Source organism: Periplaneta americana, chromosome 6 (genome assembly GCF_040183065.1).
Source record: "Periplaneta americana isolate PAMFEO1 chromosome 6, P.americana_PAMFEO1_priV1, whole genome shotgun sequence".
Taxonomy (NCBI): domain Eukaryota; kingdom Metazoa; phylum Arthropoda; class Insecta; order Blattodea; family Blattidae; genus Periplaneta; species Periplaneta americana.
This window is the reverse complement of record NC_091122.1, coordinates 65,273,621-65,287,272: the sequence shown is the minus strand read 5'-3', so window position 1 is coordinate 65,287,272 and position 13,652 is coordinate 65,273,621. Positions and strand designations below refer to the sequence as shown.

The 13,652-nt window shown below is 35.5% G+C and overlaps 1 protein-coding gene and 1 non-coding gene across 4 annotated transcripts in view; one reads left to right on the top strand and one right to left on the bottom strand.

Moving 5' to 3' along the window:
• The first annotated feature begins 2,018 nt into the window (after nt 1–2,018).
• On the top strand, nt 2,019–2,091 carry TRNAY-GUA (transfer RNA tyrosine (anticodon GUA)). Its single transcript has one exon. It is a non-coding gene; the product is annotated as a tRNA-Tyr (tRNA).
• Nucleotides 2,092–3,191: 1,100 nt separating this feature from the next.
• Nucleotides 3,192–13,652, bottom strand: part of LOC138701394 (protein Spindly-like) — a 40,734-nt gene continuing 30,273 nt past the window's right edge. For all 3 annotated transcript variants that reach the window (XM_069828246.1, XM_069828245.1, XM_069828247.1), the window contains 3 exons: nt 12,276–12,385; nt 8,233–8,404; nt 3,192–3,923 (listed from right to left, as the gene is read on the bottom strand). In XM_069828246.1, the coding sequence (XP_069684347.1) occupies nt 3,915–3,923; nt 8,233–8,404; nt 12,276–12,385 (291 nt within the window). In that variant the 3' untranslated portion in view covers nt 3,192–3,914. The remainder of the gene's footprint in view (nt 3,924–8,232; nt 8,405–12,275; nt 12,386–13,652) is intronic.

Genomic DNA, 13,652 nt, shown 5'->3' with positions numbered 1-13,652 from the left:
CAAATTAATTTTCTCGTCTATGATTGCCATCGAAACAAATGCGAGAAAATTTCTTGAACTTGAAAATATCACTGTGTGTAGTAAACATTTAATTACCCATTATACAGTTTACACTTATTCACACTTTCACTTTAAATGCAAGAGAAAACACTGCATAATACACCGTAGCATGTATCGTATCACTCGCCGGTCACTTGGAGACTGATTCATTAACCTTGACACGAGCCAGAACGAAAATGTGCATACTTACTCATCATCTCTGCCAGCTCATCATTCCCCACTGCGAATGTGTCAGCAGAGTACACTGAAAAACCCATCGCTCCTATCCACACCTCATCTGATCATTTTGTACATGTTTGGTTGATTATCCGACATCACTTGCTTAGCAAGGGCAATGAGTAAGACACTTCGTTAGGAACAGATTAGAATCTTGCACTGATATGATGTATGCTAGGGGGATAAACTTACTTTCTTTATTTTTCTTATCATACTATACCATACCAATTCAGATGAAACACAGTACATAATTCCATTGTAAATATCTGTACAGTTACATGGGCTATTCCATATGAAATTGATCAGTAAAAAACCTCGCATTTTTTATACTCTAATTTTTTTCCCTATTTATACAAGGTGCTGAGGAGAGTGCATTTTCAAAAATATACTATCGAAAGTCAAACGGTTTTCATATTGTTGAGCGACAAATTTAGCGTATTTTATAAAAACAAGCCTCTTTCAGCACTCAAAACTCTGGAACCATTTACTGCAGAACATTGGATGGGAGCTCATTTTGATGCTGACATTTGGTAGGTTATGTTAAGAAGTAATCCTTATTTTTATTGTACACAGAGAGACAGATAATCTGATTTTACTTACTTTTAGGCTTTTTGCCAATTTGTAAACATGTAAAAAAATATTGAGAAAAAGCCTTCCATTATTAAGAGGGATTCAGCATCGTTTGCTTAGTGGTACGGCAATAAGTTTCGAGGGTATTAAATAGATTATTTTCACACGCCTAGACTTGAAAGGCGCAGTACTGCACGCACTGGTCGAGAGCTGAAGATAAGCGAGTGTTGGACGTCATTTTACTCCTGTGTTTATGAAAACTTGTGATAAAGCTAGCCCATCTATGAGCTACTAGACGAAACATCACTTGTTTGTCTCCTGGCCTTGCTTGTCTCACAGTCAGCTGGTTAGTTCACGTGCGTACTATTTATTTTCTTTATTTGATATTTTCAATACTTTCTTATCAGCATACCATCAGTAAAAAATATGTTTATTTGTACTTTCAATGCGGAATCTAACTACATATTTTTAAAATATTTTTTATTTGGCAAAGGCGTCTTAATGAGGAAAAATCTAAATTTCTCCATTTCCATAAAAAGTAAGAAAACCTGTTTATATGTCAATATAAACTTTAATTTCTCAGCATCAAAATAAACCATGATTTTGATCATTGGGTGAAAGGGTTTCGGAGCTACAACAGTTTAAAGTTGCTAATTATATGAAAATACGGTAAATTTAAATATTTTAAATTTAAACACTATGAAGTTCTGATGCCTCAAACTTTGCACAAAGCATTGTATCACAGTTCTCTACGTACAAAAAAAAGTTTCATTGTATTTAGAAATTGTAAGGTCAATTTTCTCTATATTTCGGTCAATTTGAGATAGAATAGCAAATATGATGTATATATATTAAACAAAACCTGATCATCACATATTCATTATTGCCACCCTCATTGAATATTATCACGACTACTATGAAGTAGTCAATGTGTATTATCACCTTTAAATCGAGAAAAATTCGTTCCAGCACCGGGAATCGAACCCAGGACCTCTCAGCTATGCGCGATGAGTGCTCTTTCCAACTGAGCCATGCCGGGACACGATCTACGGTGCCGGCTGAACTCTTACGTTTATGTCCAATGTCGACATCAACATATATGCCTAACTTGGAGTAAGACCACAAAGGGCAACATTGAAGGAGGAGAATTCGATCCGGTGCTGTGGATTGAATCCGGCGTAGCTCAGTGGTCAGAGCGCTTGGTACGTAGAACCAAGGACCCGGGTTCGATCCCCGGTGCCGGAACGAATTTTCTCCTCAAATATTGATTGTCAATATTACAGATATTATTCTGTAGGACAAATTAATAAATCCATAATATTCTCACAGCTAGCAGTGCATATATCTGTGGAATCCCGGCCAAACAGGTCACTCAGCTGAGTGCACTCTAGTATAATGGCAGTTGACATTGGACATAAAAGTCAACATATATGCCTAACTTGGAGTAAGGCCACAAAGGGAAACACTGAAGGAGGAGAATTCGATCCGGTGCTGTGGATTGAATTCAGCGTAGCTCATGGTCAGAGCGCTTGGTACGTAGAACCAAGGACCGGGTTCGATCCCCGGCGCCAGAGCGAATTTTCTCCTCAAATATTGATTGTCAATATTACAGATATTATTCTGTAGGACAAATTAATAAATCCATAATATTCTCACAGCTAGCAGTGCATATATCTGCGGAATCCCGGCCAAACAGGTCACTCAGCTGAGTGCGCTCCTAGTATAATGGCAGTTGACATTGGACATAAACGTCAACATATATGCCTAACTTGGAGTAAGGCCACAAAGGGAAACATTGAAGGAGGAGAATTCGATCCGGTGCTGCGGATTGAATTCGGCGTAGTTCAGTGGTCAGAGCGCTTGGTACACAGAACCAAGGACCCGGGTTCGATCCCCGGTGCCAGAGCAAATTTTCTCCTCAAATATTGATTGTCAATATTACAGATATTATTCTGTAGGACAAATTAATAAATCCATAATATTCTCACAGCTAGCAGTGCATATAACTGCGGAATCCCGGCCAAACAGGTCACTCAGCTGAGTGCACTCTAGTATAATGGCAATTGACATTGGACATAAAAGTCAACATATATGCCTAACTAGGAGTAAGGCCACAAAGGGAAACATTGAAGGAGGAGAATTCGATCCGGTGCTGTGGATTGAACTCGGAGTAGCTCAGTGGTCAGAGTGCTTGGTACGTAGAACCAAGGACCTGGGTTCGATCCCCGGCGCCAGAGCAAATTTTTCTCCTCAAATATTGACATTAAATCATAGATAACTCTGTTTGTACAAGTAATTGTCATTCCAGAAACAGGACAGAAGTCTGCTAAAACACAAAACACTATTGAAATAAAAAACGTGTTTGGAAGTTTTAATATGTTATAAATATCAATAATCACATGAAATCAATATTGAAACACAACATCGCACTGTCAAGGTGACCAAATGGAGCATGCACTTTTTTTAGATATAATTTTACAAAACTTTTCCATTAGAATCCATTACTTGAAAGTAATTTATACCAGACTCCAACACAATCCAACTACACTATTGCAATATATTTAAATGATCAAATCAGAGTTTAAAATTTCCTGACTTTACAGTGAAAACAGTGCTTCAGCTTTTTGAGTGGCAAGGAGAGAGATTAAGAACGAGGAAGGGTGGGGGGGGGGAGGAACAAGTGTTTTGGCACCAGATACATGGCATCTGCAGATTCTCAGCAATTGATATATCGGAATTTTAGTATTAAGTATAGAAAGTTTAAAGTTTGAACTTACGTATTCTACGACACAAAATGGCAATTGTGATAGATGACAAGACTAGACTGTAGTCAGTCTAAACAGCTAAGAATCATTAACTGCATATTTTATCTCTGTTCAATATTACGATTTTTACGAATAAAAATATGATTAAAATATTTTTATAAAAAATATTAAAACAATTATCCAACAATATAGCGTGAAGTATAAATGTTATGTTCTTGAATGTCTACAACTATCCATACAATACAACAAATTTTATGAAGGTAATCTGTCACATATTTTATGTTTCAGGCACATTTTCATCTTCTAATTTACCTGTGAAATAAAGAGAAAAGATCATTAATACAATAATAATTCACATTTAAGCTACAACAATTACAGACGTGGACAAATTATTAGATTAAAACAATTTCTTGGAAACATAATATAATTCGTCATATCAACTATCAGTATAATTCAGAGAGTCTCTATTGTTGTAAATATGATTGTTTACATCTTCTGGTATGGCCAACACCTTCCTAGGACTTATGAATCCAAATATCTTGGAGTTACTTTCGATAGTAAGTTAACATGGAGCAACCATTTGAAATACATTTCTGAAAAAGCTTGTAAAAGATTCTCCCTTCTAAAAAGACTAGTAGGAAAGAAATGGGGATGCTCTAGGAATACTTTGAACACTACATACAAAATGTTTATACAGCCAGTGCTGACATACTGCGGAGAAATTTTAATTACTCCACCTTTCATAAACAAAATAGAATATGTTCAAAACCAAGCTCTCAGACTCATTACTGGTGGAATCAAAACAACTCCAATAGATTCTATGAGATTCCTCACTAATATTAACAGCATCAAAATGACAATAGAAGAAAAAGCACTGATTCAATATGAAAAACTTATCAGATTACCAGGAAACAATTGGCACTCATACAGTCCTCTCTGTAGATTGAAAACTCAAAGTTTCATATCCATTGTTCAAGAATTAAAACAGAAAATCAATATCCCGAATTTAAAAGAAAACTTACAAATTAAACCAAACCCTTTAACTCTATTAAATATAGAATATAATCTAAATTTAACAGAAGAAATACTGAAATCAGAAGTAAACACTGAAATAATTAAACAATTGTCTTTAGAGACAATTAATATTAGGTACCCTCCACAAAACTGGCTTCATTTATACACCGACAGATTCTTGATCTCCAGAGAACAAGGTGCCAGTGCAGGTGTTACATGCTGTCTCTTCTCACTTTATAGATCTCTTGGATATGGAACAACAAGTTTTGATGGAGAAATCATTGCAATAAGTGAAAGTCTCAGGAATCTTCTATCCCACATCAATAAATTTAAGAATACAATTATATTGTCAGACTCCAAAGCAGCTATTCTATCAATAGTCTCTAAACACATACCTTATCTCAAACAGCAGAAATAAATAAAATGCTCTCTCAATTAATATCACTCAATAAAAGAATTGTATTCCAATGGATACCATCCCATTGTGGAATCCTGGGAAACGAGACTGCGAATGCTTTAGCAAAGAAGGGCAGCACTGCTACTTACAGACCTGTTACTAAATCTACGTATTATTCTGTGAATAGATTTATTAAATCTACATACTTAGACTTCAACAAACAAAATTTGATAACACAATCTCAAGGGAAAAATGGAACTCTCTGCAACATAATCCACAGTTAATTCTCGATTTACCACGAAAATCGTCTGTAGCTGCATTTAAATTGGCAACAGGCCATGATTGTTTGGCCAAACACCTGCATAGAATTGGAATATATCAGTCCCCTAACTGCCCATTGTGCAACTCAAACCAAGCAATGGATTCGGAACACCTCAAAATCTGTGCTTCAGTGGCTGGCCATGATAATATCTTTGAAAAATATTGGAGTGCAAGAGGTCAAATGACTTTATTGTCAAACCCCTGGCATTAGAAAACAACAACATATTTTTCCAATGGTTAAGTATATTTTTTCTGGTTATGTTGGTACTAATGGTGTTTTAATTAAATATTGCAGAAGATATTTTCCCATGGCCTGCAAGAAGACTGGATATGTACGAAATTGAAATGTTTTGCACTTAATCTTGCAAGGACGTCTGGGATGAGAACTAACGAATATCAACAGTTACATCAAATGATATAGAATTAATGGTTTTCATATATTTGGAAGGACGTGCATGCTGCATACTCCACATAATAATTTTCATATTAAACCTACTGCTTGATTTTAACATTTTAACAATTTTAAACTTGCATATACATTTAATGTTTTATGATATCATTCCTTTGTATGATTTTACACTTACAATATGATTTGGTTTTATGTAACCCATTGTCTTTCAATGTTTATAATGTAACTGTTCGACTGAAGAATTAATGATGATGTGATGATGGTTTTTTAAAAAAAACCGAAAATGTTTATCATGAAATGAAATAAAAATATTGTACTATTACATCAAAATCAGATAAGTTTATGACGGTCTTTTGTGAAAAACATTGATAAATCAACATAGCTTATCGGATCCAACATGGGTATTAAATTCATAGATTCAGGATAGTAAAATTTGTTGATGATATTGGAAATACCTATTTCACGCAGAAGTTCATGTTCAATGAATGCTCTTTAGAGTGAGAATGTTCAATTTGTTTTGAATCATGGTATTCTTTAGTTCATTTTTCATTCTTTTCAGTTTTGAAATAAGTATTCTCCACTATAGTTGGTAACAATGAACAACAAGTAGATGCGCAAAAGAGACTCCAAAGAATGGTCAATTATCTGATGGTACAACTGTACCTCTGTAACATCTTGTTTGACGTCAATATGAGAAACAAGTAAACTGCATAAATTTTTCACCAAGAATTTCTTCCATAATTTCTGAATATGATTTCATTATCCCTTTACAATCTCTACAGGTATAAACGGCTAATGAAGGAATCCAAATATACTATTCACCTTTCGATAAGCTTCCTGGCATTTTGAGAAAGGTGAAACAGATACTGACTGATTGCAAAACACCTTGAATGTTAGCACTATGTAATTCAGTAACAAATTTTAATGTTGGCTGAAGTTTTTAGTCGACTTTTTTCAACATAATGGTTATAACCACAAATGTTAAAATGTGTATAAAAAAATTAATTAAAAAAAAAAACAAAAGAGATTATAAACTTAAAATGGATAAACGGCTTATTTCAAAACATTATATAGAACAATGTTATATGACATATGCTTCTACAAGACACATGAGCTCAGCCAATACTCATCAAGATTATTGTGCAGTTGCCATGCTGCAAAGCGTGAGAGAAAGAAAAAGAGAATTCATTACATATCGAATATATAATTAATGCATATCCACAACGCCCTGTACAAGCTCCACCTGTTCCCAACTGATGTTCCTTCTAAAAGAGTAAGAACTATAGAACTATAGCAGGAACTTTTATTATAGCATTTGAAATTATGAGATATTATCTTTGCAAGGAACAAGCACATCAAATTAAATTGGACAGCACCGTTGCTATGAAAACGTATATGTCTTAGTCCCTGTTTACACTTGCTCAATGTCATTCGACTTATAGCGCAGGCGCATGCACAGTACGGACTTCGTTCCTTCCCTTTCGACATCTGCTGGGTAAAAGCTGTTTCTATTTCTGTGCGACATTTCTGTAGGTGGTCCAGCCGAATTCACGCGACAGGACCCGAACATGGTTCGGAAAAGGCAGTAGCAGACAACTTTCAGCTGTTTCTCTGTTTCCGCGCGCTTTGTAGCATCATGTCAGAGTGGAACAAAAACCAAGTAATGAAATTAATCGAGCTTTACGAGCAATGTCCATGCTTATATGACATCTGAAATAAGGACTATCACAATAGGATTTGGAGGGAAAATGCACTGAAGCTTATTTGTAAAAATTTGGAGTCTGTTCGACCCAATACTATTCCGTCCAACATCAAAACAAAAATTAAGAACATCAGGAGTCAATATGCAAGAAGAAAAAATTAAATTGACGATTCATTTTAATACAATAAATATTTATTGGATAATTTTGTTCCAGTTTGAAATCTTTACTGAGAACATGGAATAACCTTTTGTCCTGTCTTCTGGATATCCATTTCCTTTCCCAGAGTCTCTTCGGGTTTTTTTTTGCTTCTCATTAGTGCAAGCTAACAAAAAACTTGAAGCTGCAGAAGCTAAAACAGCTGCTTTTCTATTGTTCAAATCCATTCTGTTCATTTAAAAGGCTCACCACATCACTCACATGTTGCTCGAGCTCAACAACTAGCCTCGAGTAGCAGACGAGAAATCTACCAAGAGGGAACGGTGATACTACATTTAGCCGACAGAAAGCGCTTGATATAGGACGTTGCTCGACGACTTGCGTGGACGAGAAATCTGCCAAGTGTAAATGGTGATGCTACATATAGCCGACAGAAAGCACTTGATGTTGTGCGACAAATAGAAAGTGTAAATAGGGACTTATAGACACAGGCTCAGTAAACAGCAAGAGACCAACTCTGGCAAATCTACTTTAATTACATATTTTCTGGTTGTATCGAAAACCTATGCCTTACACTATCAGATATCATAGCAGATGTTGTGAATAATAAATATTTCGTACCTTATTGTCCTTCTTCAGCTGCTCTTGCAGATGTATAACCTGAGCTTCATACTGTTTCAACGCTGCCTTTGTTCGGTGCAGCTCTCTTTCCAAATGAAACTGAGTCTCCCGGCTGAAGAGGGCACAGACTGACTGAGCATCCAACTCATCTTTCAACTTCTTACATTCTTTTCTGTCAGGAAAAGAAATCATGTAGTGAATTCCAATATTAACACAACACATTAGAAAAAAAAGTATTATTATCTTATAATATACACACAAATTATTAAATGACAGTATTTTGCAACATTGCCAACAAATCGATTTCGAGATTTTCACATACCCACAAAAGTGCTTGTTTTACAATCCGTCGCACTCAAGTGGACATTAGAGTGAATCAAAAAAAAAAAAATTTCTAATATTTATGTTGAGTAAAGATAATAAGTTGCAAAATGTCATTGTATTGAAGCACACAAGAACTTATCTAGTAGAGTAAATTTTCACCGGAACACAATTGACTTAAAGTTTAAATAATTGAATTAAAAACGATGAAATTATAAGTTTTATTCTACTTAATTTTGACTTAATATTTAGTTATTACTAGAGACGAGAATTCTATGCAAATGCATGTTTTATAGGAACATAGGACATAGCTCAAACTTAGTACTTATTCATTTCATTATTTTCCGGTTCCAAATATATGTACTTTTTCTGTGTATATTTGCATGTTTTGGCCTTTTTGGGAATAAAAACATGCATAATGCATATTTAAGCAATTTTTAGCTTAATTATGCATATAATATACATTACATTCCGTTTAAATGCATGTTTTAATGGTTTTGAGTGGACACCTCAGTTTCTCGATTTTTATGTCCCTTATTTTTAGCTCCAGGAATTAGAAGTGAAGAAGGAAAAGAAAGAACTAAATAACAGAAAAAGTTTAATTCAAGTTTGCACCCATAACTTCTTGCAATGTAGAGAGGTCATTCTCTGCCTACAAAAGCATAATGACTGACAAGTGCAGAACCTCACAGAAACCAATTTATAAATGTTGTCATTAACTGTGGGGGGGAAAAAAAAAGTGAAGTGAAATAAGAAATTTGCAACAAAAATGAAAGTGCATATTTTAATGTATTTTTCGCTTGATCGTGCATGTTTCATAGTTTGATAGTGCATGAATGCATGCATAGTTTGAGATTTTATAGTGCAAGAAATTCTCGTCTCTAGTTATTACTATGACGTACCGAAGTACATATGATATTTCCGTGCAGAAATTCTGCATTACCATATGGTGAAGAATGAGTAGAATGGAGAAAAATTCTCTCCGGCACCAGGATTCAGACCTGGGTTTTCAGCTCTATGTGCTGATGTTTTATCCACTATCGTTCTTCTTCTGATTCTAGACATTGAAAATCTAATAAAGTGTGCTGATTTAGAGTTCAGGATAAAAAGAAAATTTTCACCTCTGGTTTCAATTGATGTTGAGCGGTCATTTTCTGTTTATAAAGACATGCTGCATTCAAAGAAATGTTGAATGTGATCAAATACAACACTTTCCTTACGTTGTGAAGCAATAAATATAAGCTTGTGTGTGCTATGTATATCCATGAATATGCTGAAGTGTGTTTTCAATTAAAATAGCACTCTTTTGAGGGAGTGATATAGTCCTTTCTGAAGTCCTTTTTTTGACTATATCAAATACAACACTTTCTTATGTTGTGAAGAGATAAATGTAAGATTGTGTGTGCCATATATATTCCATGAATGTACCGAAGTGTGTTTTGGGCAGTAATATAGTCCTTTTTCAAGTCCTTTTTTTTTTTTTTTTTTGGCTGTAACTTTCTTTTTTCTTTTTTCTTTTTTTTTTTTTTTTGTCCTGTTTTGATGAAAATTTTCTCTTTAAAATCAGCTATAGTAATAACAAACAGCTAGTGTGTCAGCTTTCTACACTCGAGACTCCAATCAAAAATTCTGAGGGTCGAAATAAAATTTGTGGTGGATATTGACAGTGATAATGTTCGGGCATGATTTATTAGGATACTCCTATTTCCCTTGACATCACTTTACTATTTCTCCATAATTCACTGACATCCTTATATTCAGCACAAAGTAACAGAAAGTTAATGCACTATACCATTTTTTCCAGAAAACCGAAACCATAAGATTTTAAGGCAAATAGTCCCTGGAACAAGTTGGTGCTGATGTCTTAGGCCTGGTGCACACAGAATCAGACGTGGCACAACGCGACATTTTGTCTCATGGTACTTGTCTCCCATTGATTTGTTATTATGTGGTGCACACAGAATCAGATGCGGCGCGACGGTCGCTAGCAGACACAGAGAGACAACATCGAATAACTGCTAGAAGTTCGTCGCGAGGAGACTGTCTGATAGCTGCGCATGCGTTAGCAGTGGCTATGATTGCACGCTTTCACCATCTACAGACACTATTGTTGTTGTGTAGTGCACATTATTCATAATGGAGCTCGATGTGGATAAATTATTAGTTGTTCTAGTACAGGAAATATACGTTCTATAAAATCTTTGAAACAATATCTCGATAATAATGTGGTTTCTAAAAATATGTGAGAAATTGCAAATGAGATGAAAGCACCAGGTGGATAATAATATTGATACTAATAATAATTTGTAGTAGGCCTACTTCTGTGCTCTATACTTTCATTCATTATTGATTTAATATACTATTTTTCTTTATTGTGAGTCGTGAAGTAGTCATAAACATACAAAATGACGTTTGTGCACTACATTAGTAGTATTTAATTTTAAGATTCTTTCAATTCTATAGATTTTTAGGCATATTAGGGATCCTTAGGAAATAACAACCAAAAATATAATGGAATTTCTCATATAGACAGTCCTCTATTATTGACGCCATTTTCTAGCCTAGGCCAGTTTTCCAAACCCACACAGCCAGCAAATCAGTTGTCGCGAGCAGACCGTGTTAAGCTGTAGCGAGGCATTGTAAAGCAAAATGTCGCGTCACATCTCATTCTGTGTGCACCCGGCCTTAGTCTTCAAGTATGATATAATGAAATAACAAGCACACTATTAAGAATTAGCCACGAAATCCCGTGAAGGGCAAGGGCCTCCTGACTATGCAGGGTGGCTTGTCAAGCAGTTCCCAGTTAGTCACTCCGGAAATGATGGTCACTTTTGTAACGTAATAGTTTGGGATGCTGTATGAGTTAACACTGAAGGGTCCACTGTTCACTAGTCACTGTTTGGGTTGCAAGTCACTTTGTGATTAGTTTCCATTGTTGTCGGTCTTTCGCTGTTCTTGACCATAGATGGCCGAATCTTGCTCTAAGTTCGTCTGCCCATCTTGTCTTCTGTCTTTCAGCGCTGCATTTGCCAATCCTTGGGTCCCAGGTCGTAAGGATGTGCGTCCACCGGTTCTCGTTGAGTCGCATCACATGTCCTGCCCATTTCTTCTTCAGCTTGTCGGCCGTTTCTGTTGCATGTTTGAGGTGTGTTTGGCTCCTTATGTCTTCGTTACGTAGTCTGTGTCTGAGTGTGATGTTCAGCATCTTCCTCTCCATTTTTCGTTGGCACTTTCTCAGCATGTCCCACTTTCTTTCCGTTACAGACCATGTCTGTGCTCCGTATAGGAGAACTGGAGCTGTTCATGACTCTGCTTCTTAATTTAAATTGTAAGTCTTGTCTGTCAGAATGAAACTGAGGCTCCAAATCTCTTCCATGCATTTCCGATTCTTCTTTAAATCTCGTTCTGTCGTCTGTCGTGAAAGGACATTAGTTGGCCGAGGTAGATGTATTCAGTCACATAGTCTAGTTGTCCGCTTCCTATTGTGATTGGTATTTTGGAGTTATTAGTCGACTTTTGTTTTCTGTGGGTTTGAGCACACTATAACTATGGACAAAAATAGTTCCAAATAGATAATAATCAAGAATTTAAGCAGAAAGAATAAACGTTCTCCTCTACATATTCTAGACACATTGGAAAACTACTTGATCTTCTAGTTCCTATTTTCAGGATACAGTAACACAGAACTATGGTAAGCATAAGCTTCAACATAATGTTCTTACCGGGTTGATTCTGCGTAATATTCTACGAATTCTAAGGTACTATCATCTCCTTTGCCGATAACAAATGGTGGGTTCTCTGACTCCAATTTTTGTACTTTATCTTCCAGGAACTGAAACAAAATATTAAATATAGGAGCATAAGGAAAGTATTGTAGTTACATTCACTACTAAGTTGTCACTAAGTCTCTTATTTACGTTATTTCTAACAAAAATTAGAACAGAAAATATAGACATATTAGATTACTAACTTGCAAGAGGACTAAGAAAGAGTTTAGATGTCATTAAAATAGATATTTATGCTTTTAAACATCCTTTCCTAAATTTCAACTTTTGCATGTAAGTAGTAAGTGGAAAATTAATAAAAGCAGCAGAAGTTTTACCTAGCATATTTTCAGACACAAGAATCTATGTGGCATTTTTTGATTCAAATATTCATAGTTGTAAACACCCTATAAGAAAAATGGAACAATTTCAAATAACTTAGGATTCTACAAAGAGCACTGCGGCCAATTTGTTACCCTGAATATCAATTCTTCGTTATATACAAACATTTTAAAATAATTCGAGTGTAAAGGATTCTGTATGGTTGTGACACACTTTGAGAGAGGAACAGAGGTTAAGGGTGTTTGAGAATAAGGTGCTTAGGGAAATACGAGTATCTGGGACTAAGAGGAATGAAGTTACATGAGAATGAAGAAAGTTACACAACACAGAACTGCACACATTGTATTCATCTGACATAATTAGGAACATTAAATCCAGACGTTCGAGATGGGCAGGGCATGTAGTATGCATGGGCGAATCCAGAAATGCATATAGTGTGTTAGTTGAGAGGCCAGAGGCAAAAAGACCTTTGGGGAGGCCGAAACGTAGATGGGAGGATAATATTAAAATGGATTTGAGAAAGGTGGAATATGATGGTAGAGACAGGATTAATCTTGCTCATGATAGGGACTAATGGCAGGCTTATTGAGAGTGATAATGAACCTCCAAGTTCTCTAAAAGCTGTAAGTAAAGGATTCAGTTAAGGCTGGTTCACAATAAACCGGGAACGTAAACGACAACGAGAACGAGAACGGAAATAATGTTAAAATAAATGTATTTAAATGTGAGCATTCACAATAGTTAATTGTGAATGCTCACATTTAAATACATTTATTTTAACAATATTTCCGTTCTCGTTGTCGTTTCCGTTCCAGGTTTATCGTGGACCAGCCTTTACTAATGGTCTTTGGGTTCCATAAAAATAAACAGAATCAGAAATAACTATGTAATTTATGGAAGTGCTGTGCTCACCATTGAGGTACAATTTCAAAACATATGGTAATCTATTGACAACTGATCTCAACCTACACACTTTCACTGTTAGTGGTCAGC